The sequence below is a fragment of the Vanacampus margaritifer genome, chromosome 12 (assembly GCF_051991255.1).
Source record: "Vanacampus margaritifer isolate UIUO_Vmar chromosome 12, RoL_Vmar_1.0, whole genome shotgun sequence".
Lineage (NCBI taxonomy): Eukaryota > Metazoa > Chordata > Actinopteri > Syngnathiformes > Syngnathidae > Vanacampus > Vanacampus margaritifer.
Genome location: NC_135443.1, coordinates 11,148,068 through 11,169,338, shown reverse-complemented (window position 1 = coordinate 11,169,338; position 21,271 = coordinate 11,148,068). Strand labels below are relative to the sequence as shown.

Below are 21,271 nucleotides of genomic sequence, written 5' to 3'. Positions count from 1 at the left end.
TCTGGTGAATTGCTTTGCTAATTTAATAATTTCAGATTTGCTCAACATGTTTAATTTCAAGTTACTTAGTTAACCGATTATTCCATGCTTAGAGATACATTGTTTACAGGTCCTATCGTGTATGTTAAAAAAAAAAAAATGTTATTAATAAGTAGTTGTGTTGTGGGGTACATTTGCCAGAATGATGGTTAAGTGCCTCAGTATTTCATTACATAGTGCAGTGCATAAAATTCACGATAACACATTGGAGAGTTAAATGTATTTTTTATGAACAGATGTGTATTTGGCATTGATTGATGCAAAGAATATTCATTCTGTATTAATAAATGAAAAAAAAAACTAGTGTGGTGCTTATTCATTTTACATTTGGTCTGAACCTTCTAGGTTCAGCTGTATTTGACCGTTGCTCAAAGTCCTCGGTGGTAGAATAACTTCTCTTCGGCTACCTTGGCCTGTAGGTCTTCGTCAACATTTTCCTTCCTTATCTGGAAAGCAAGGTCAGTGTCAGCTGAGCTCATGTCAATAAATTCAGCCGAGATGATGTCCAGAATCTTACCGTTCCCAGTTGAGGGTAGAGACTGAATGAAAGTGGGATCATCAGGCCGAAGACGAAGAATGCTAAACCGTGTCGGATAGGAGCGACCAGCAGAGCATTATTCTGGAAAAAACGAGTTCTGCAGGAGAGAACGTGCTTAGTTGTTCCCCGACAATTTCTATTGGATGATTCATATTAAGAGTCAGCTGACCTCTGTAAGACTGAAGCCATGAGATTAGGAACAGCAGCAGTTGTGCCAAAAAGAACTGCTCTTGTCAATGCAGTTTCCATCACAGCCTGAAAAACAAACCAATGCAATAATGTGATAATGTTGCTTTGATATTTAGTTACTCCTCTATTACCTTTTCTGCTGCTGCCTTAGATACGCCGACAGAATTCCCATTGGAATCGAACACTTGGATACCGGTTTCGCATTCCTCCCCTCTGACAGTAAACACGTTGAGGAAAGCGAGAATAGCTGGCGGAACAAGACATGTTACGCTCTGAAAAATATCACCATTATATTAACGTCACTGTTAACTCATTCACTGCCATTGACGGCTATTGACGTCATAAGTTCATTTCAACTATTTCTATTAGTTTAATTTTTTTTTCCACTTTTGTTAACAAGAGTATAAAAACCTAGATTTTTTTTTTTTACATTTAGAGCAGAAATAAAAATGTGTGATTAATCGTGACACCTAATTTTAAAAAATATTTTCTTTAAAAAAAAAGTAAATATATTTTTTTAATTTTTAATCTTTTTTTTAAAGAGATTTTTTAAAGTTAGGGGTGTCAGGCGTTTACAATTTTAAATCGTAATTAATCACATGACTACACTGGTTACCTCACGATTAATCACAAATTTTATATCTGTTCTTATACAATAAAAACATTCTAGGTTTTCATACTCTTGTTAACAAAAGTGGGAAAAATGTTAAACTAATAGAAATAGTTCAAATGAATTTTTGACATCGATAGCCGTCAATGGCAGTGAATGAGTTAAGCAGAAACCTCCTATGTCCAAATTGGGTCAGTTTCAATTCATTTCATTTTGTTCACAAATTGATACTATTGGTCAGTCTGTGTGAGCAAAAAAAAAAAAACTTAAGTATTGAAATGAGCTTAATCTCTAACATAACGACAATGTTTCATAAATAAATGAGATGTGAGGATTCCCACCGACAGCAATATTTATTTATCTATCCGCTTTTATGTTAGGAGCCGACAAACCTGAGAGTGGGACTGGTACGAAAAACCTGAAGAAATTTTGGAGGAATAGGCTTCTTATATGCAGTCGGTTCACAATAATTTGAGGAAGGACCTGCAACCAAAAAGTACAGCACATTATCACAATCTACAATCTCCCAAACAACTAACAATATAGAAAGGAGATACTGCACACACAGTTATAATTATGCTGAATTTGGATTCACATGGTCAGACAAGAATTCAAAAGTTTGAATTGTGGCTGTAGATTAGAATCGTATGGCATCATAGCGACAGTTTTATGCTTCATGACAGCGTTGTGAAACATGCCTTGTTGTGGTTGTGACTTTTACCGGTACACTTAATATCTACAATTGATATAACTGCTGTACATACCCCTGCACATGTTGTATATGAGACTGTCCCTGCTATCAAAATGAGCTGCTTCGGAGACGGTGTCTGAACCTGCAGATAAGCACAAAGTGGCAACTCCTCATTCATGAGTGATTTGATTGCAACTGTCAAAGCAGAGGTCATATGCACTAATCTTAGTTAGCATACTGGACCTCATTACAATATTGCAGTATTACCTTCTCTGAGGAGCAATTCCTGTTTGCAAAGTTGAAACCGGCAGTGTAACTCTGTAGTAAAAACTGCAAAAGGGTGTTTCATTGAGGTAAGGAACAAAGTTTAGAAAAGATAGTTTAATATGGTAAGTCACATATACCTGCCAGAACAAGGCTGGTTTGACTGTTTTATGTGGCAAAAAGCTGGCAACCACCTGAAAATAGAGGGAAAAAAATTAATATACCTTCCGGTTCATGTGCCAGACATGTGACGGGACGACGGACGTACCAAAGGAGCAGCACATGGCAAAAATGCTGGAAAAATGAAACGGGCGATGGTGAGTATAGCGCTATGTACATCATAATTATGCCTCTCTGTGGGTCAACTGTCCAAATTATCCAAATACTTCTAAAGATCTGAAAAAAGAGGTAGTTTTACATACATTTGTTATATTTCTAAATGGTAACTAAATTCCACATTTGTGTGACACTGCTTAAAATGAAGCTGAAATTCTACACTTAAATTACAATCAAAGTTTCAAATTTCAAATTGCGTAGTTGTGGTATGAAGGCAAAATTATAAAATGGCCCAATGTGTCTTTTTGCTTACAGAGGCAACTAAATTCTGCTAACTTATCCACAATTGCACAAAGTTCAATTTCGGTACAATATCCACCAGTTTTATGTTTATATATTTTTTCCAATGTACTATACCTGGAGGGCGGAAAACTTGTGGAAGCACAGAACCAGAATCAGCATGGATGGATGACTGTTAAGACAAACTGGTCATTAAAACACGTATTTTAACTAAGTTTTAAGACGGTCAATTATTTGGATTTGATTTAATTAAAAACCCAAATTATGGTACCCAGAAAACTTAGGCCAAACCATAATTTTTGCAGCTAAAACAGGCTTGTGTCTCCTGGATTACTTACAAGGGAGATGTTCCATGCATGCTCATCCTATTGGCAGAAAGAGTGAACGGAAATAGTAGTAGTGTCAAGAAATCACTGAGCATATCGTTCGTATCTGACCTTTTTGCTGATTTGTTCTCCATTTCTTAGTTGGGTGCTGCTTTCTTGGATTTCTGCCTGAGTGGAGCAGGATAATCAGTTCTCCACCAGTGGCACTTTCCAGTATTGTTTTACTGCTCCCGATACTTACGTCTGATGTGAGCAGAAAGGATGGATCCAAAAGATTCACCCATATCTTTAAACGGCTAAATACAGACTGAAATGAAAAATAATGTATGCTCATAAGCCCCATAATAAATATAATACCAAGAGCTGATGCTGAAGAAGCGCCACTTGCTGATTTACCTCCCCATGGCTCTTCCAGTACAACAGATTGGTATCCATATCACACCAGCAATATAATTATTTATTTTAAATTCAATAGACAAGGTTTCCCATTTCAATTCTCACATTCAAACACAAGAATCTGACATGCTGTTGAGGTCAAACAGGAACGGCTTCCGTGTTTTGTCACGTGCTCAGTTATTTATTCAGGGACGGTCGTAAAGGTGAAAACTCTACGCGCCACGTTTACGATAAGATTATGTACAGCATAACGTTGATCATACTGAACACATAGTATCAAATTATACGCACACGTTGATTCTATTCTGTAAATCCAACTCAAATTGAAATATATACAGCTGAATAATTCAATGTTATCTTCGTCTCCAGCGAGCACTTGAAGGCATCTTTTATCGATTTATTTTCTTCTTCTTTTTTTCATGACAATTTTTGTACTGATATACAACAATGACAAAATTAGTAATTACAAGAAAAAAATGTATACACTTGTATATAATTAGGAAATACGCGAAATATTAGTATAGTCCACCCCATATCTAGACCAACCGCCCTCCTCTGACATCATCAAAATGGCAGCCAGCATTGGAAGACTCCTCAGGACGTCTGTGAGTTTACAACTTTACACTAAATTATACCGCGCTATGTGTTTGCGTTCCTCTTACACGTTAATAATGTCACTAGAGATGCTATTGAAGAAACCGTGACAAGGCTTTTTAGGTTGTGCTGACATGCCGACACACTCTGACGCACGTTGAACCGGCGGCGCAACCTGTGACCTCTTCATGATTTAAGTGTACTATATTGTACATTTAGGTAATAATCTCAAAAATATTCACTGTCGTTTCATCTTTCGGTGTCATGAACGTGCACTTATAAAATACTGAACGGTCGCAGCGTTTCCATCCAGGACGAAGTGGTTACGAAACTGAAAATAAATAGAGCGTGCGTAGGTCTTTTGCAACACTTGACTATCGACGTAGTCATTCTTTTTTTCTTTCTTTTTTTTTTTTTACATAAATTGTCATATTCAAACTATTATTATTATTATTATTGTCGTTGTGCATCATGATATTCCTCTTGAAGCTTTTGAACAAATCTAAATGTATTAAAACACACATATCAAAATGTACTTTTTAATACCATGCTTCACACCTGTTCTCGCTCTCGCTTTTCTCTATATAAGAGTTCAAATTGCAGTTCACAAATTTTAAATGAACTAATTCAGTTCATATGGTAGTTCATGAGTGAAAACTTTGAACAAAGTTCCCCATTCCATATTTTTCAAAATATGTTTCTGCATTTTCCACATTGTTGCCACTCATTCAGTCCACACTAGTCATAGCCACCTCCAACGTTCACCTTACAATCTCAAAAGCCTGGCTGAGGCTGAGGTAGGAGATGATCAGTCACACACTCAGGGGTTTAAAAGTCATTTTAGCTGTAAACATCATGGCTGTCATTTTTCCAGGCAAGAGTTGCAGCAACATGTCGGCAAGGAGGTGCTGCAGCCGAACCAATCGTGTCTGCTTCTGCACTTCAGAGGGCCTGTTTCTCCACCAGTATGTATTAAAAATCACGATTTCTGCTGAGACCACTCATCTGAATAATGAGATTTTGCACAAGTTCAGCACAAAGTACTGCGTTTAGTAGGTAATTTGTTCATTCTCTCAGCCTCATGCAGATGGATCCCAGCAGTCACTCAACCGGCGCCTGCTTTTAAAGCCACAGCGGTCTACAATGGCGAATTCAAGGAGATGAGCCTCGCTGACTTCAAGGGCAAATACTTGGTCCTCTTCTTCTACCCACTGGATTTGTGAGTACTGCAGCTCCCTCTGACCAACTTGAGAGCATCCCCATGCTGAAGACAAATTTCGGGTGTTTTTTTTTTTTTACATACTTGGCCAATATGTCTATTCTGATGACCAACCAGTCTTAGGTCACATCATTTATCTGAGGATGAATTAATACAGGAACACAAGATTGCTGAAAAAGCTGATACTGAAAGTGCTTGCATTTGTATTGATTGAAATTGATGACGGGTTCAAATCTATAGTGAACCTGCGATTGTTGCGAGGGGTACGTTCCAGACCCCACCACAATTGGTGAAAAACTGAACTAATGTAATAAAGAGAGACCATGTAAATTATTTAAGACGGGGTCACAGATGTCTTAATAATGTACAATCCCCTAAAATGTCTATTTTGTGTTTGCTTTATTGCAGCACCTTCGTATGCCCAACAGAAATCATCTCATTCAGCGACAAGGCCAGTGAGTTCCACGACATCAACTGCGAGGTGGTGGGCGTGTCTGTGGACTCTCACTTCACGCACCTGGCGTGGACCAACACGCCTCGCAAGGTATTGCACCCTTGTGGAAAAATGTACAATTAAGTTCGGTCATCAACACAAAATATTGTTTACAGCTGGATGACATTATTATTTTGTGTGTTATTAGCAGTAGTGTTTCACATAAATGACTAACCCCCAATAGATTTATTTGAAAACCTTGTTTTGCTTTTAGATTCTGTTTTCTACGCAAATCACATCTGTTGTTATTTGATTTTTATAGTTTTCTTTACTTTACAAAAGAAGTGTAGTCATTGTGCCAAGAAAAAATATTTAAAATGTTCCCCTTTACTGATGTATTGTTTTTTTGTTGTTGCGTGTTTTTAAGTCTATATATTGCAGTTTCATAATTATTTTATTTATTAACATACCTACACATTGAGAATACATGTCTTATAAATTTGACATACCACAGTGTTGTTAAAAATCCTGGCAAATTTGAGTAAGTAAAAAAACAAACAAAAAAAAAACCGATATCAAATGAGACTTAAAACTGTGAAAAATCAAGCCTTCATCTTCTCTCACAGTTGCTGTGGGCGTGTCTGCTAAAACCACACCCCTCTCAACTGTCAACACTCTTTAGTCCTGGAAAAATGGATGCTAACACATTTAGCATTTTTCTCACACCTACACTTTAACTACATGTTTGAGCTGTGAAAATATAGTTAAAGCATCCTGTGACTGGAATAGGAAATGTCCCACCAGGTCATCGTAGGGGACAACGAGGCGCTCGCTAGCCCAAAAGCCACACACTGGCTGTCACATCTGATTTTATTTTATTTATTTATCTTTTTAACCTCGCTTTTCTTCTTTCCGTGATGTGCGCGCACTCTCAAGCACCCACACCACCCGGAAGCGAGCGTCCACATGCTGGCTGTCAAACCAGACTTTAAAACTCGCCCCCATCTCTTCCACCTTCCTCTCCGTGATGTGCGCGCACTCACAGCTGGAAAAAAAAAAGACGCCACGAAGTGGCCAGGCTAACGGACTAGCCAAAGAAATATTTATTTTTGAGGTGTAAACATAGCTATTGTGTCACATTTGCCAAGAATAATCTTGATGATCACAAGGCATATCTTCTGTTTAAAAAAAGTCATTTGAAACATTTGTGACAAATAACAGACAAAAAAAAGACATTAACTCATTGACGTCAAAATTTATTTGAACTATTTCTATTAGTTTAATTTTTTTTTCACTTTTGTTAACAAGAGTATGAAAACTTATTTTTTTTAGTGTACATTTAGAACAGATATCAAATTTATGATTAATTGTGTGTTAGCTATTGAAGTCATGCGATTAATTACAATTAAAAATTAAGAGTGTCGGGAGATTAAAATCGTAATTAATTGCATGACTTTACGAGTTAACTCACGATTAATCACAAATTTTATATCTGTTCTAAATGTACAATAAAACAATTCTAGGTTTTCATACTCTTGTTAACAAAAGTGGAAAAAAATGTTAAACTAATAGAAATAATTACAATTAATTTTTGACATCTATAACCGTCAATGGCAGTGAATGAGTTAAGAAGGGGGCAAATATTTTTTCACAGCACAGTATGTTGAGTACGATAATTAACTCATGACGTGTCAGTGTTATAGTCTATTGTCATGACGGTGTTTATGTTAATATCTGACAGGCTGGAGGCTTAGGAAGCATTCATATTCCTCTGCTCGCCGACCTCAACAAGCAGATTTCCAGAGACTACGGTGTGCTACTGGAAGACCCGGGCATTGCGCTGAGGTACAAGCAGCTGAATTTTTACTCTGAAATGTTTCATAAACTCAGTAAACTTCAGCAAATAATGCTTTTTTTTTTAAGGGAATGTCAAGTGCATCTTAAAAACTGTTTTCCTGATATTTACGTGTGACTGTCCTTTTAGGGGTCTGTTCATTATCGATCCAAACGGTGTGGTGAAGCACATGAGCGTGAACGACCTGCCAGTGGGTCGTTGTGTTGAAGAGACACTTCGGCTTGTGAAGGCTTTCCAGTTCGTGGAGACCCATGGTGAGGTGTGTCCAGCAAGCTGGACACCCAAGTCGCCAACAGTGAGTGGACAATATTCCAGCCTACCGTAATTTCTAGACTACAAGCCGCTACTTTTTTTTGGGTGAGGTTCATGACTGGTGAGGCATTGACTCCTCTGTAGTTGGATTTAAAAATATGAACTCAAAATAGAAGATTAGCCTATATTTCAATTTTGATCTTAATTGACCCCCCCAAAAAAAGCGTTTAACTCTGCATCAATAAATTCCACACTGTTCAACAATGTAATAGCAAGAAAAACAAGAATATTTATAAGGCAAGTTTGTTGTAGTAAAATTACATCAAGTTGCGTAGCAAGTCTTCCTTCTCAAGGCAAAACAATCTTGAGCAAACAAAATACGACCGTAATTTGTTTCTCGACTTGTGTTAAATAAACACATTAATGCGAGATCAGAAAAAAAAACGGGAGATGGCTGTTCCAGTTCGATGGAGACAGCAACACTGCCTCCTAGTGGACGGAAGAGGGATGGCCTTTCAACGTGTGCATAAATAAATTCGTGTGCCCGCTGACCCACAAACATACATTCAAGTTCAACAATTCACAAGCCAAATTGAATATTTACAAATGGCTAATATGCATTTATGTGTGTTTTTATGGCTAAATTCACTTGTTGCGGCCTTTAATCAGGCGTGCTTTGTAGTCCAGAAATTATGATCTTTTTGTAGATGAACGTTTCATTGAAAGTCAAATATTGTTAATCCTTTGTTTTCAGATCAAACCAACCCCTGAAGGATCTAAAGAGTACTTTGAGAAAGTCAACTGAATGTAAAGCACAAGTCCATGATTTACCATTTGTTTTATTCACTGTGACATGGACAGTTCTGCTAATAAAAGCTCATTCATGTGAAAAATAGTAAAATCTCTACAAATGTTGGTACTTTTTTTTTTTGTCCGATAGAAGTGCAGATCATTCGCAGAAGATCACAACCCCGGTACAAAAACATGTTTTATTTCCTCGTCATTACGACCCTCTTGCGTCCATTCCCTAAAGAGACAGCGCTTGTGTCTAAATTCTCAAGGCTGGGTCCTCCAAGGCCGAATTTGTCGGCTGCATGACGTCCCTCCTGGCGCGTGTGCGTGTTGTCGAGTCGCGCCAGGAGTGACGTCATGACGCCGACACATTTGGACACAGGCAGTCTAAAAGAGCACAGACCCCCACAACCAATGAGATTGCAGCAAACACACCTGTCATGCACAGGACGCAACGGTGCGCTTCTGCCATCCTCCCTCCTTGTCACCCCAGCCCTGTTTAGAACAATTCAAACTTTATCCTTCACAAAATGGATGTACTTTACAGTAAACTCCCACTACACTGTGTAATGTGTGGGAGAGGTCAAACCAAAACAAAAGTTTTGATATGGCCTTTGATAATCATTTGTTGCAGTCGGATTAGGAACATATCGCCACCCTCTTTAAATATTTAATTTTGTTGCTTAAACTCATGATGCAAATGGTTATTTTTTTCCTGAAAAATCTAATGATTTAGGTGATTATTTTAAGGCGTCGATATGCTGTTCAAGTTCGACGGCGACAGCAACGCTGCCTCCTGCTGGACGGAAGCGGGATGACCTTTCAACGTGTGCATGTTTGGAACTGTAAAATACTGTCTACGAAATTTAGCACTTCTTTTAAGCTACCCCCTGCCGCCCCAACAATAACAGTGCAGACCATTTAAGAGGCATAAGCTCACAACCCCTGTACATAAACATGTTTTATTTGCTCTTTTTACAACAATATGCAGGATGAAAATGTCTCAGCAGACATTGGTACACAACATGAGGTGCCAAAATCAACTTCAGTGGGGAAGAACTGTAACTGAGGCGTTACAAGTAGGGAACATACTGTATGTACACAATATGTAGGGGGTAAATAAAGACTTTGAAAGACTGCAGCACTCAGTGTGGTTATGAAGACAGCCAAGTGTACTTTTTTTTGTACAGTTATGTGAAAACAAAACTCATTCCTTTGGACATTCACACATGGCGTTTATGTTAGGCAACAAAGATGGTGTGCAAGGGAAATGTTTTACAAAATGCTGAGCCTTTTTAAAGCTTTAAATAATACGGAAATCATTATGTGAGCATAAGCAGACCAGCCTGCCTCCACAATGCATTTCACATTGTGAAGCTGATCCTACCAGTGAAACAATTTGATCAGTCTGTTTTGGTGAAAACCTCATGCAATTTCAGGCAAGATGAAACAGCGCCACCAGCCCCGCCCCAAGCACCAAACGCAACATACCTTTTGTTTTTAGCTGATTCATAAAAAAATCAAAACACCCTATTGTAAATCTGTACAACGAAAATACATTTGGGATCTACATCTAAAGGTACATTAAGGTTATATACACTCCCCTCATACATATATTATCTTTACATGTAGACGTAATTCAAACCCAAACATTAAGAAAAACAAGACTAAACCTGGGGGAAAGCATCACATCCATTTAAAAGTCTGTTACTGTACCCCGACTGCGGATCGGCCCCTCATTCTCGTCTCCACAGTCAACAACAGCAGGACTTGAACATTGTAACTGGATGGATCACCGTAACAGGGGAATTAAGAGCCGCCAAAATGGGGACTGACTCAAGTGACAGCATCCTTTTTTTTGCAGTGGAATTGGATGGGAACAAAGTACTTGCACTATGCACTAACGTTACTGTGAGTTGACTTCAAGAATACAAAATAGAAATCAAGTCAGAATACGGGCACAAAGCCAACTCTGTTATTCTGACACAATAGAACAAATAAAGGCTTTCAATATACTTAGGCCTCTTCACTGAAGAGAGCTGCACTATTCCATCCATAAACGTGTATGTAGTCTGGTCTCAGGTGGGACTGGTTTGGAAGAGAAGCCACGTAAGCCTTAAACATTTGCCCCCAATATTTGTATGAAAGCAACTGATAAAAACAACTTTTTTTTTTCTTTGATGCCTCACCCGCAGCTTTGCATCTGATTCACTTCATGTTGCAGCGTTGAAAATCATTCAGAAAATGGAAAACTACATTGTACAAAGTGAGATTCTCACAATCTCTTTGCAAGAAAGAAAACTAATAAAGGATGTTGTACGCCGGCCGTCTTCCAGGATACACGCCGGCGATTCCGTGACCATGATCCATCTTGCCGTGCTGCTTTAGTCTATTTTCACATTTGTGTATATCTTCCTCACGAAGGCACTTGTTCCCATGTATCCGACGGCACCTGCAACACACGCAGACGTTCAGCCATATTCCCCCGGGATTTCAGTATACATGCACTGATTCCTGACAAAATGATGGTATAAAAAAAAAAAGAAAAAAAGCCAATGCTACCGCCAGGGTTGTGTGAATTGTTTGTATCAAAGTTACAATGTTCAGAATATTTATTTCAGCACTTAACTGCGTTAGTGTTCTGTGTCATATCTATTAACTCGTTCACTGCCATTGACGGCTATAGACGTCAAAAATTCATTGGAACTATTTCTATTAGTTGAACATTTTCCCCCCCACTTTTGTTAACAAGAGTAAGAAAACAAATATTGTACATTCAGACCAGATATAAAATTTGTGATTAATCAGGAGTTAAGCGATTAATTACAATTAAAATTTGTAATCGCCTAATGCCCTAATTTTAATAATCAATATATATACATTTTTAAATAAATATTTCCATAGCACATTTTATAAACAAGCCTTTCCAAAGTGGCACATTGAGAGCAGCACACTATCATACGCATAAAATCTACAAAAAAAAAAAAAAGTCAAAATACTAAAATGCAATAGTAAAAAATAAATAAAACACTGAAAGACCCAGAGGACCACACAATTCACGCTGAACGAAAAGCCAAGGAATAAAAGAGTCTTAAAACACTCCACTGTGGGTAGTTGGAACGTGGAAGGTGGATTGTTCCACAGCTTAGCGCCAACCATAGATACGGGTCTACCTTAACTTTTGGGTTGACTTCCCTTTTTAACTCTTTTACCGCCAAAAACGTTAAATGACGTCTAATAAAATCGAAATGAACGGCGCCAAAAACGTTAAATGACGTTTACTACGTTTTTCCCCCCTCAATGGGCAGTGCAACGTCTTGAGCAGCGCTCCTTTTGTGAATAGTTGTAAAAATCACAAAAAAGCCACTAACTATGGCCAGCAGATGGCAGCATTGCATCTCTTTTCAATGTTCTGCCGGTGTATGCAATTGCAGTGAAACATGGCGGATCGTGGGAAATAAAACGTTTTCAAGGATGACGTGAATGATCAAAGCCTTTGTCACATTAAATCTAATTCACAAAGTGTCACTAAACAAAAAATATTAGTGACAAAGTCGCTGTTGTGCAGAAAATGCATCTTTTCACAAAAAGCTAATTTTCTCCTTATCTTTTCAATTTTCGCTCAATGTCACTCAAATTACCTATTTTCAAATGGTGTTTACCAAAGAACGGAATAAGGTAGAAATATACTTTTTTTTTTAATGAAAGAATGGAACATGAGCTTTCATTTAACCCAGCATGTTTGTGTGGTCAAAGCACACAATATTCTGTTTGCCTTGATAGAGGAGTTAATATGCTCGAAATCGGCTGGCACTGTCCGTTTTTTTTTTTTTAAATAACGTGACAGTAAAAGAGTTAAGAAACCCAAGCAGGACTGACCACACATGATTCCAAGAGCAGTGCTGAACACAGCCATGTAACCGAAGTAGAAGGATGTCTGGAACAGCCCGTACATCCTGAAATACGACAGAGAACAAAACCATCAGTTTCAACAAATGATTTATACCCCTCCCCCCCCAAAAAAAAATAAAAACATCCACCAGACTCACTCACTTAGTTTTGAAGAAATAGTAGTAAAAAGAGTACATGTAAACATAAACTGCAGTGGATGCAGCTGACAGGAAGCTTGTCCATTGCCTGAAATGGGAGACATGTAATGTTCTGTTATCAAGTTAGAACTTATTTTCTTCCAAACGTAGCAGTCTGAGACAAGAGACGCTCACCATCTGTAGTCCTCGGCATTGAGCAGGAAGTACGTACACACGATGGTGACGCACACCGTCACGATGCAAAGGATAACCAGCACTAGCATCATGAAGCCGTAGACGTAGTAGATTTTATAGGCCCAGAACGATGTGAAGATGAAATACCTGATGAGGGAGGAAAAGTCACCTTGTGCAATGAAAATGAGCTGAAAATATGACAAACTCTCTCAGGATGTCAACTTACATTTCAATAAAGATGGAACCAAAAGGAAGGATTCCGCCGAGACAGACGATGACAGCTGGCTCCATGAACCTGAGCACAAACATTTGCAGTAAAAAAAAAAAAGAAGATACTGGTTTGAAAATCAAGTCACTTATTTCCTTTGGGCAATGCTCGTCACAAACATTAATAAAGAGTAAAGTACATTGCTCGACGCACACCTACCATTTCTTTTCTGGGATGGGCCTCGGCACAGCATTTACCCTGCATGGGAAATTTGGCTGGCCAGAAAGATTCCTCCCCAAAATTGTTCCCACCAGGTTTAGCGGCAGGATGACGAAAAAGCAGATGCAACACACGGCAACCTGCGTACGGACACGGAGACACATTTCATGTGACGTGACGACCAACACTAATACCGCAACAGTATAATGGGTGCCATGGCTCAAAAAAAAAAAAAAAGGTTTGGAAACAGGTTTATGTACAGTAACTGTTTCATGGTTGTCTCGGTCATACTAGACGCATGAATTGGCTTCACTGATAATTCTGTTTGTATAATTACGTACAACCGCTAATTAAACAAGTCCAAAGGGAATGCCAGCATCCGTGTGCTTTAACTTGAACACACCCATTTTTACCATACCATTCTATCCAATCACAATCCCAGACACGTCGTATTGTATCATTTCCCCTTTTTATGACGCTCTCCGATTTGAGAGTACATTAAAACAAGATCATAATTTCTGTGTGGTTTTGTCACATTTATATTTGGTGGTGCGCCGTGAAATTTCGCTAATGTAAATAACGTGCTTGGCTCAATAAAGCTTGGGAAACATTGTGTTATGGGGCAGTAGAGTTACAAAGATCAGCAGTTTTTGTACAATTCTGTTGTGAGTAAAAATTGCTAGTTGTTGCCCGGATGTGGTTTGTATGTCTGTGTAGACCCACCATGGTACCAAAAGGGATCGCTCTGGAGGCGTGATAGTAGATTGCAATGAAGTTGATGAAAAAGGCCGTCCCGCACACCATTGCTGGGATCATAAAGGCCCCGATGAACATTTGCTTGATCCATCTTCTCCCTGCATTAAGTCAAGGAATCAAACAAAACAATTATAATCCCATTTCTGACATGCAAATGCAAAGGTCTACTTACCTCCTTGTTTTGCATACAAGCTTCCACCAAAGTAGCCATTGACAGGGGAAGTGGCAGCATACACAAAAATGGCCGTGCTCAGCATCGATCCTCTCCTGCAGAGCAAATCGATACACGTCTGTTAAAATCTTTTCATGAACCTGCACCGTGCACTCTACTGCACTGACTTACTCGGTATACAGATCCTCAACCATTGCCACAATAATGACAATGAGAGATACAGAGAAGATCTGGCAGCCGGAACCAATGAGTGAGGAGAAAATCAGCGGATGGCTCGAGGGCCGGAATACGTCCCCGTGCACCTGCTTCCAGCCGTATTCGTCTCCCAGGTCTCGGTCCTATTGGGAGGAACCACGGCATCGTATAAACTCATTTAAAAGTGCGAGTGATTTCCACTCGATCGTTACCGAAGCTTACCATGTCGTCCATTTCCTCCTCTTTGCTGTATCTGGCGTAATCCTTCCTGAGAGTTCTCATCAAAATCATGGACACCAGACCCACCAAGAAGATCACCATCATGAAGGAGTTAAAGATAGAGAACCAGTGTATCTGAGAATGAGTAAATAGTACAGATTAAGAGGTTAATATTTCAAAGTTGTGTGTCAAAGAATTTAATCACAAAGGAGGCTTCCAAGTGGTGCGCTCGCCAAGTGGTGCGCTCGATGGCAAATTTTGCTTCAAAAATCATCTTGGCAAGACTTTGGATAAAACCAAGCTAATTTAAATAAAATGTTGCCGGACTAAACTGTGTTTTTGAAGCATGACAAGTTTAATATACAATCGCAAAGCCACATTTCTTCTTTTTTTTTTTTTTATTGGCAGCCGCTAGCAAAAATATGCCGACAATACGCGGAGGACGACAAATGACGTTGGCGGAAGACCGGGGGCCTGCAAAATATCATGTGGTTCGTTACAAACAATCAACACATCCAACATCTCAGAGGGAGCATTACGACAAGGATAAATGAATTTTACTGCACGCAGAAGATCACCAAGGTACAACTGCTGCTGTACAATACTGAATTCAGTTCAATTAGCGGAGACCTATTTGGACGGTAATTGTAGAATATCACTTTGTTCTCACCATGCTGGTATCAAATTTTGAGCAATGCACTTAACTACAATGCATGCAAACAAATCATGTTGTAAATGTTGGCATATGACATTCTGAATATCTGTTAATGTGAAAATATTAGGGTCATAAAAAAAAAAAGTTCGGTAATTGCAGTAAGTGCAAGTAATTAATGGATTAAAAAAAAAAAAAAAAAGTGCCGCAGCGGATCACAAAATGTTGACTGCGCAAGACAATAAATTAAGAAATAATATGTACTCTTCAAATTTGATGGTCAATTTTTTTAAATTAAGTGATTAATCAGATTTTTTTAAATTTATTTAATCATGTGACAGCTAATCTCTTTGTTTTTCAAACCCAAAAAACACTCAGAAACCCTGAAAACCCTTCAACATAGTTTCCACAAAAAAACATGGAGGAAATACGGGGGGGGGGAAAGTTTTTAAAAAATGTGAACAAAAACACTGAATTTCTAAAAATATTTGGTATCCTAGGGGGAAAACGGTTTCCGATTGATTTCACGTTTTCTATTGATTTGTCTATTTGTTTCTATATAGAGTTCACACGCGTGCTCACATGGCAGTCGCATGTTATGTTATGTGACATGACCTAAAGCAGACCGTTCAACTCACTCACCCGGTGCTGGAAGAAGGATGGGTCGAGGTACTTGTCAAATCTGTCCTCAAACTTCACATCCGATTTCTTCCATTTCACCTGCACAGTATATGCATTTAGGGACACTTAACATTTGTGTACAACAAAATCATGCTAGCAAGGCCAAACAGGGCCAGCAATAAGTAATGATCGATTATAGCAAAGGAAATTCCAGTCAGTCATACATTACTCACAGAGTAAGACATTGCAATCTTTGTGTTGGGCACAAGTCGAACTTTGCCTTCACTGGTTAGATTTACATCAACAATTCTGTTGCCGTTAAAGCCGATCTCCAATTTCTTGTATGTCCAAAGGTAGTGATCTTCTCCATTCTCATCTGCCTCGCCAACAATACCTGGAAAGAAATGGATATGAACGGAAATTTGTATCAGAAATAGTCAAGGTATTAAGTCGTCAAACACTAAGGTCATTTTTGACACGGCCTATTTGCTTTAGGCAAGGCAAGGGAGCTTTATTTATATAGCACGTCATACACAAGGCAACTCAAAGTGCAGCATTTGCCAGACTTAAGTTTTTCCTTTGTATTTCCACTCCAGGCTCCTGCAGGGCATCAAAATGGTAGTATACCAGAAAATATGTTGCTTTATAAGCTTACCAACATACAGAAATATAGCAAAAGTTACCTTACTTAATGTAATATATAAAACACACTTACTAATACTTTATATTTACGTTATAGCATCTTGATAATCACGGCCAAGTGTCAACAGCAAGCTCAGCATTCACAAAGTAATTTTATTTATTTTTTACGTCATTTTTTTAAAATCTGTCTACTGTCCAATGCAAATCCTCTCTACAGATTGTTATTAGCATTTTAAACGCAATGAGCCTCTTCCAGAGTGTTTTGGGATCATAGTTTGTGGTGTATGTATGGTTTAAACCGTTAATAAAGTATTCAATTTGCCCCAAAAGAAGAGACATTTACCCTACCCTGTCCTGTAACTTTTAGGAAGGGTTCAAAAGGTTGAAGGGTAGCAGCTTGCTCTGTCAAGATTAGACTTCGTACGGAGAGCAAAATGAGACAACTCAACTTTGTCTCATTATTTAATCGCATCTCCGTAGAGATTTTTTTTTTCCTTAACGTGGTACAGAACAAAAATAATTCTGTGGCACAAAGATCTTGCCAAATGAAACGGCAGCAGCTTAGTTTTTCATTATACACTGTATGGTACTACTGGTATTTCAGGAGTGACAGCAGGAGAACCGGCTTCAGGAAGCAGAAGTATGCGTGTCTAAAACACTAAATACAGTGCGGCCACTAATGCTTGTAATTTAGTTTAAGCAAACACTAGCCCACCCACCAGCTATGCAAATGAACTGCACTGACTTTGTACATTTATGCCATGCTTTTAAATGACAAACAAATATATTGTTCACTATAGAGTAAGTCAAATATGTTCAAATACAGAAATCCTATATAATATACAAAGCTACATCTATCTATACATCCGTTCATATCTTTTTGACTGGACCGACTCAAAATCGAGAGTGACCCGACTTGGACTCGGGTGCAAAAACAGACATTATATTGAGTTTTCTTTTCCTGCATGGTGAAGTTAGAATGCGGCTGCAAGTTGAGCTTTTTCAATTGAAAGATTTATCGTAGTATTTCATTGTACAGACATGTCTAGGGAGGTCAAAGTCCTTATTAATTTATTGTCGCTTTGCTGACTGTAGTATATACACAAGACAACACAACGAATTGTACATGCACTCCAGCCCCTTACCTTCTCTAGCAACAGAATTTACATTAATACTGCACTTTTGTTTGAGCAGCAAAAGGTGTGGCACTCATATAAATACCATTAAATATACAAGAATGGCTTCATTGTTAACATGATGATATTGAGAAATCAAATCCATCTAACATAATATAGACTGTGTATGAAGTACGAACTGAATGCAATATAATACAAGTACAAATACAAATTGAATCAAGTGAACACAACATGAATTGTGACTTCTAAGATGACATATTAGAACTAAACCAAAGTGTGGGAGGACGGCAAGCAATTCAAATTCAGAAATTCATCCATGGATAATAAGCAGCTATCTCCTATGACATAATGACAGTACAACTTACACAATAATGATGTAAACTAAACAAACGTTATTCATAGGGTGGTCGTGATAATCAATAAATCCATTAATTGCACGATAATTAAAAATGAGCGCAAAAGTTTGCCAGGCTCGATCATTCTTTACCAAAGACACTGGGTAAAATGAGTTTACTTTTGTGTATCTGACGCGAGTTGCGACTGAATTTTGGTTTTATATACAAGAGCAATTGTATACAGACACATTATTTACTGATCGTCCATTTTATTTATTGTTTTTGGTGGTTTGGATTGTTTTGGATATCAACAATGTTTTTTCCCTTATAATTCCAATTTTAAATATTCTCAACAAATAAAAGTTTGTTTTTAAAAAGGCGTAATTGCATTATTATACCATTATCATTACATTAGTTGAAAAATGATATGAAAACCGCAGTATTTTCCGGGGCAATTTATCATCAGGCAAAACTTGTTATTGTGACAGGCCTCGGTTATTGCATAATCAATAATTAATCAATTTCATTTTCACTTACCCCAAATGGGCAGGTCATCAATGTACATTTGGTACCAGTAGTGATTCTTTATTGCATACACAAAAGCATCCCGTTTGGCTTTGTCCAGGTCAATTTCACAATACGTTGTCTGCAAGACTTCATCTACAGAGGTGGAGAAAATGCAGAATTGTTATATTAAATCTGTACTTTGAAAGGCAGTCGTAATGAGAAAATGGTCGTGTTCCAATTTCAGACAATCTGTTCGTATTCTCTGTACAGTTGTAAAACAGTTGTATCTCAAATGTATACTCTTATTAACTCTAACGTGTTTAGATTTTTTTAGCCAGCATACACGAGTCTGATGGAAATCTCTGATCAAGTCTGAAATGTCATAAAATGGACCGTTAGTCCGATAGTAACACGATGTCATGTTTGGTTACGCTAACATATTGTAACGTTGCCATCTACCATGGATTACATAGGCATTACCCGGTGAACTCTTGTCTATTAATAACCAAAACTAGTCTAGCAAAATAGTCGTTTGTGGCAGACGACGAGACTCAAACTCTTAAAATCAGTTAGTCCCTCAGACGAAATGGAATTAAATACCATTGAACTTGATGTTAAGGCCGCTAAACTCCAGCTCCACTCCCTGCAGAGCTTCTCCAAGTGTTTCGTGGTAATGACTGATGGTTTTCTTTGTGCCCGCACAGAAGGGTAAAGAGAAATACTTGTATGTCTCCTGTCGGTTGTGGTAAGGCCCCACTGTGTTCATCCATAATACTACCTCCTCTTTATCTGTGTACTGAAAGGGAAAACAAGGTCTTAGCATGATATCATGTAAGCATTTAGGTCAATATCACCATTAGATGACTTCCCATTTCACCCCCAAAAATCATATTCATTCATTCATTGTATGAAGTAGGTGTCATGCTGTCATAAATGCATATTGGTAAAACCCTCACATACTTTTTTGGGGGGCAAGCAGACAACATATACGCAAACAGCAAAAGATGTGAGCATGTTAAGCTAGACAACATTCAACTAAACACATAATACGATGGCAACTATGGATTGTAAATGTAAATATTCAATCTGCAACTTGTCACTGTTTCAGGGTCCACAGTAATTTTATTTTTATTTTTACCAGAATGCTGGTAATTATGTCACCGAAATCCTCAAATTGATTCGTAAGGGGGCCACTTACCCTAACTATAATGACCGGGTTGACAGCAATTTCAGGGACAAATGCAAAATGTTTAGCAATATATTGAAAATGTAATATACAGTATATGATAAACTGACTGATTTGTATAAAATTATTGTGGACAATTAACGCAGCAAAAATGTGTATTTAGGCTCTTGAAACCACTTATTAAACACACACACAAAGTTGTTCACAAGATTGTGAACATACCCAAATCAACAAGATCTCAGCGTCTCATTATTATTCTACATTTTTAATACGTCACAGAGATTCTGATTAAGACATCAACACATCGATTGATCATTGACCTAATTTCTATGTAACCGGACTTAAAATTTCTGCCACTACGCAACACGTGGAAAAGTATCGTTACCGTGCCAAATGCACGATTAAACATTCCTGTTTAATGGTTTAATTTACATATCTAATCTGCAAGTATGCATGTGATAAGTGTAAATCGTCCAATCCCTTTATGATCGAGAGACTAGTGTGAGGCCTGTCACTAGTGTCCACACATATTAGCATAGACGAAGGCGACTTTGTCTTTTACGGGTTCCGTAAAATATACTATAAATACTTTAATTACAGACGCTTTCTGTGACAAGACCTGATAGCGCGACTGTTCTCTCGTCAAACTTGAGCACCGCTTCCGCCGGCCGGTTCTCCCAAATAGCTTGAGGAGCTACCAAGCCATGCTAACAAACCAGCAGGCAAACGTTTGGCCATAAGCACTTAGGCCGATGAGCGTTGACAGGTTAGCCAGCTAATGGTGAGGCTCGTTGTCGCTTCCCTAGCCCAGTATTCAACGATAAATAACACGACGGGTGACACTCATCTTGGCGATCCGAGTGTAGTTGTACTTCCAAGGCTAAGCAAAGCGTTAGCATGTTGCAAACAGCACAAACGTCCATTATTTCAAAATGAATCCCCTTTTCAATCGGCCTTACTGTGTGTTCATGTTCATCTGCTTCGACAGGTATTAAGGAGCCTAGTAGAGTGAGGAACACCGCAGCTGCCACCCTCCACCTGGATGATCCCATTCTTTTCGGTGAAAGTGTGCAGAAAGATCGGGGGTGTTAGCTTTGCGGTGCTATCCCACCTTCTTCCTGGTTGTATGACTGAGGCGATTTTTGGGACGCTCTTCTACGCATATGGCGTAAGTGTTTCACGATTATACATCGGATGCACTTCCGATTGGCTGGAGTGCGCCACGTGACGTGGCTCATCCAATCACGTTGGGTAGCGGTGAATGAAACGATGACTAAAGAAACAGTGGCTGCGCATCATCCGCAACCTTCAGCCACGTCATCTGACTGCCAAAGACCGGAGCTTCATATTTACCAATGGTCTAACGTGCCACAAAGTAAACGGCCATACGAATTAGCTTCCCTGTGTAAACTGGAGGAATAGTGAA

At 38.5% G+C, this 21,271-nt stretch overlaps 3 protein-coding genes across 4 annotated transcripts; 1 reads left to right on the top strand and 2 right to left on the bottom strand.

Annotated features, from left to right (window-relative positions):
• Positions 1-244: 244 nt before the first annotated feature.
• On the bottom strand, positions 245-3,811 carry sfxn4 (sideroflexin 4). Of its 2 annotated transcripts, none has more exons than XM_077581279.1 (14): positions 3,630-3,811; positions 3,475-3,540; positions 3,345-3,401; positions 3,246-3,272; positions 3,025-3,079; positions 2,600-2,625; positions 2,472-2,525; positions 2,335-2,397; positions 2,141-2,209; positions 1,769-1,859; positions 898-1,013; positions 747-832; positions 557-674; positions 245-485 (listed from the first exon to the last, which is right to left on the bottom strand). In XM_077581279.1, exons 1-14 carry the CDS (start codon positions 3,666-3,668, stop codon positions 408-410), a joined length of 945 nt encoding a protein of 314 aa, XP_077437405.1. In that variant the 5' UTR covers positions 3,669-3,811; the 3' UTR covers positions 245-407. The 2 variants fall into 2 exon arrangements, with proteins under 2 accessions (XP_077437405.1, XP_077437406.1); XM_077581280.1 differs by having other exon boundaries at positions 3,345-3,397; positions 3,630-3,778.
• Positions 3,812-4,160: 349 nt separating this feature from the next.
• On the top strand, positions 4,161-8,897 carry prdx3 (peroxiredoxin 3). The gene is made up of 7 exons (XM_077581281.1): positions 4,161-4,234; positions 5,098-5,188; positions 5,301-5,442; positions 5,851-5,986; positions 7,617-7,720; positions 7,860-8,025; positions 8,737-8,897. The coding sequence occupies exons 1-7, from the start codon at positions 4,199-4,201 to the stop codon at positions 8,785-8,787; spliced, it is 726 nt and encodes a 241-aa protein (XP_077437407.1). The 5' UTR covers positions 4,161-4,198; the 3' UTR covers positions 8,788-8,897.
• Positions 8,898-9,717: 820 nt separating this feature from the next.
• Positions 9,718-20,996, bottom strand: tm9sf3 (transmembrane 9 superfamily member 3). The gene is made up of 15 exons (XM_077581275.1): positions 20,805-20,996; positions 19,260-19,455; positions 18,690-18,812; positions 16,273-16,433; positions 16,061-16,138; positions 14,770-14,901; positions 14,524-14,690; positions 14,353-14,447; positions 14,148-14,278; positions 13,425-13,564; positions 13,224-13,292; positions 12,998-13,144; positions 12,828-12,911; positions 12,654-12,730; positions 9,718-11,226 (listed from the first exon to the last, which is right to left on the bottom strand). The coding sequence occupies exons 1-15, from the start codon at positions 20,895-20,897 to the stop codon at positions 11,159-11,161; spliced, it is 1,761 nt and encodes a 586-aa protein (XP_077437401.1). The 5' UTR covers positions 20,898-20,996; the 3' UTR covers positions 9,718-11,158.
• Between the last annotated feature and the right edge of the window lie 275 nt (positions 20,997-21,271).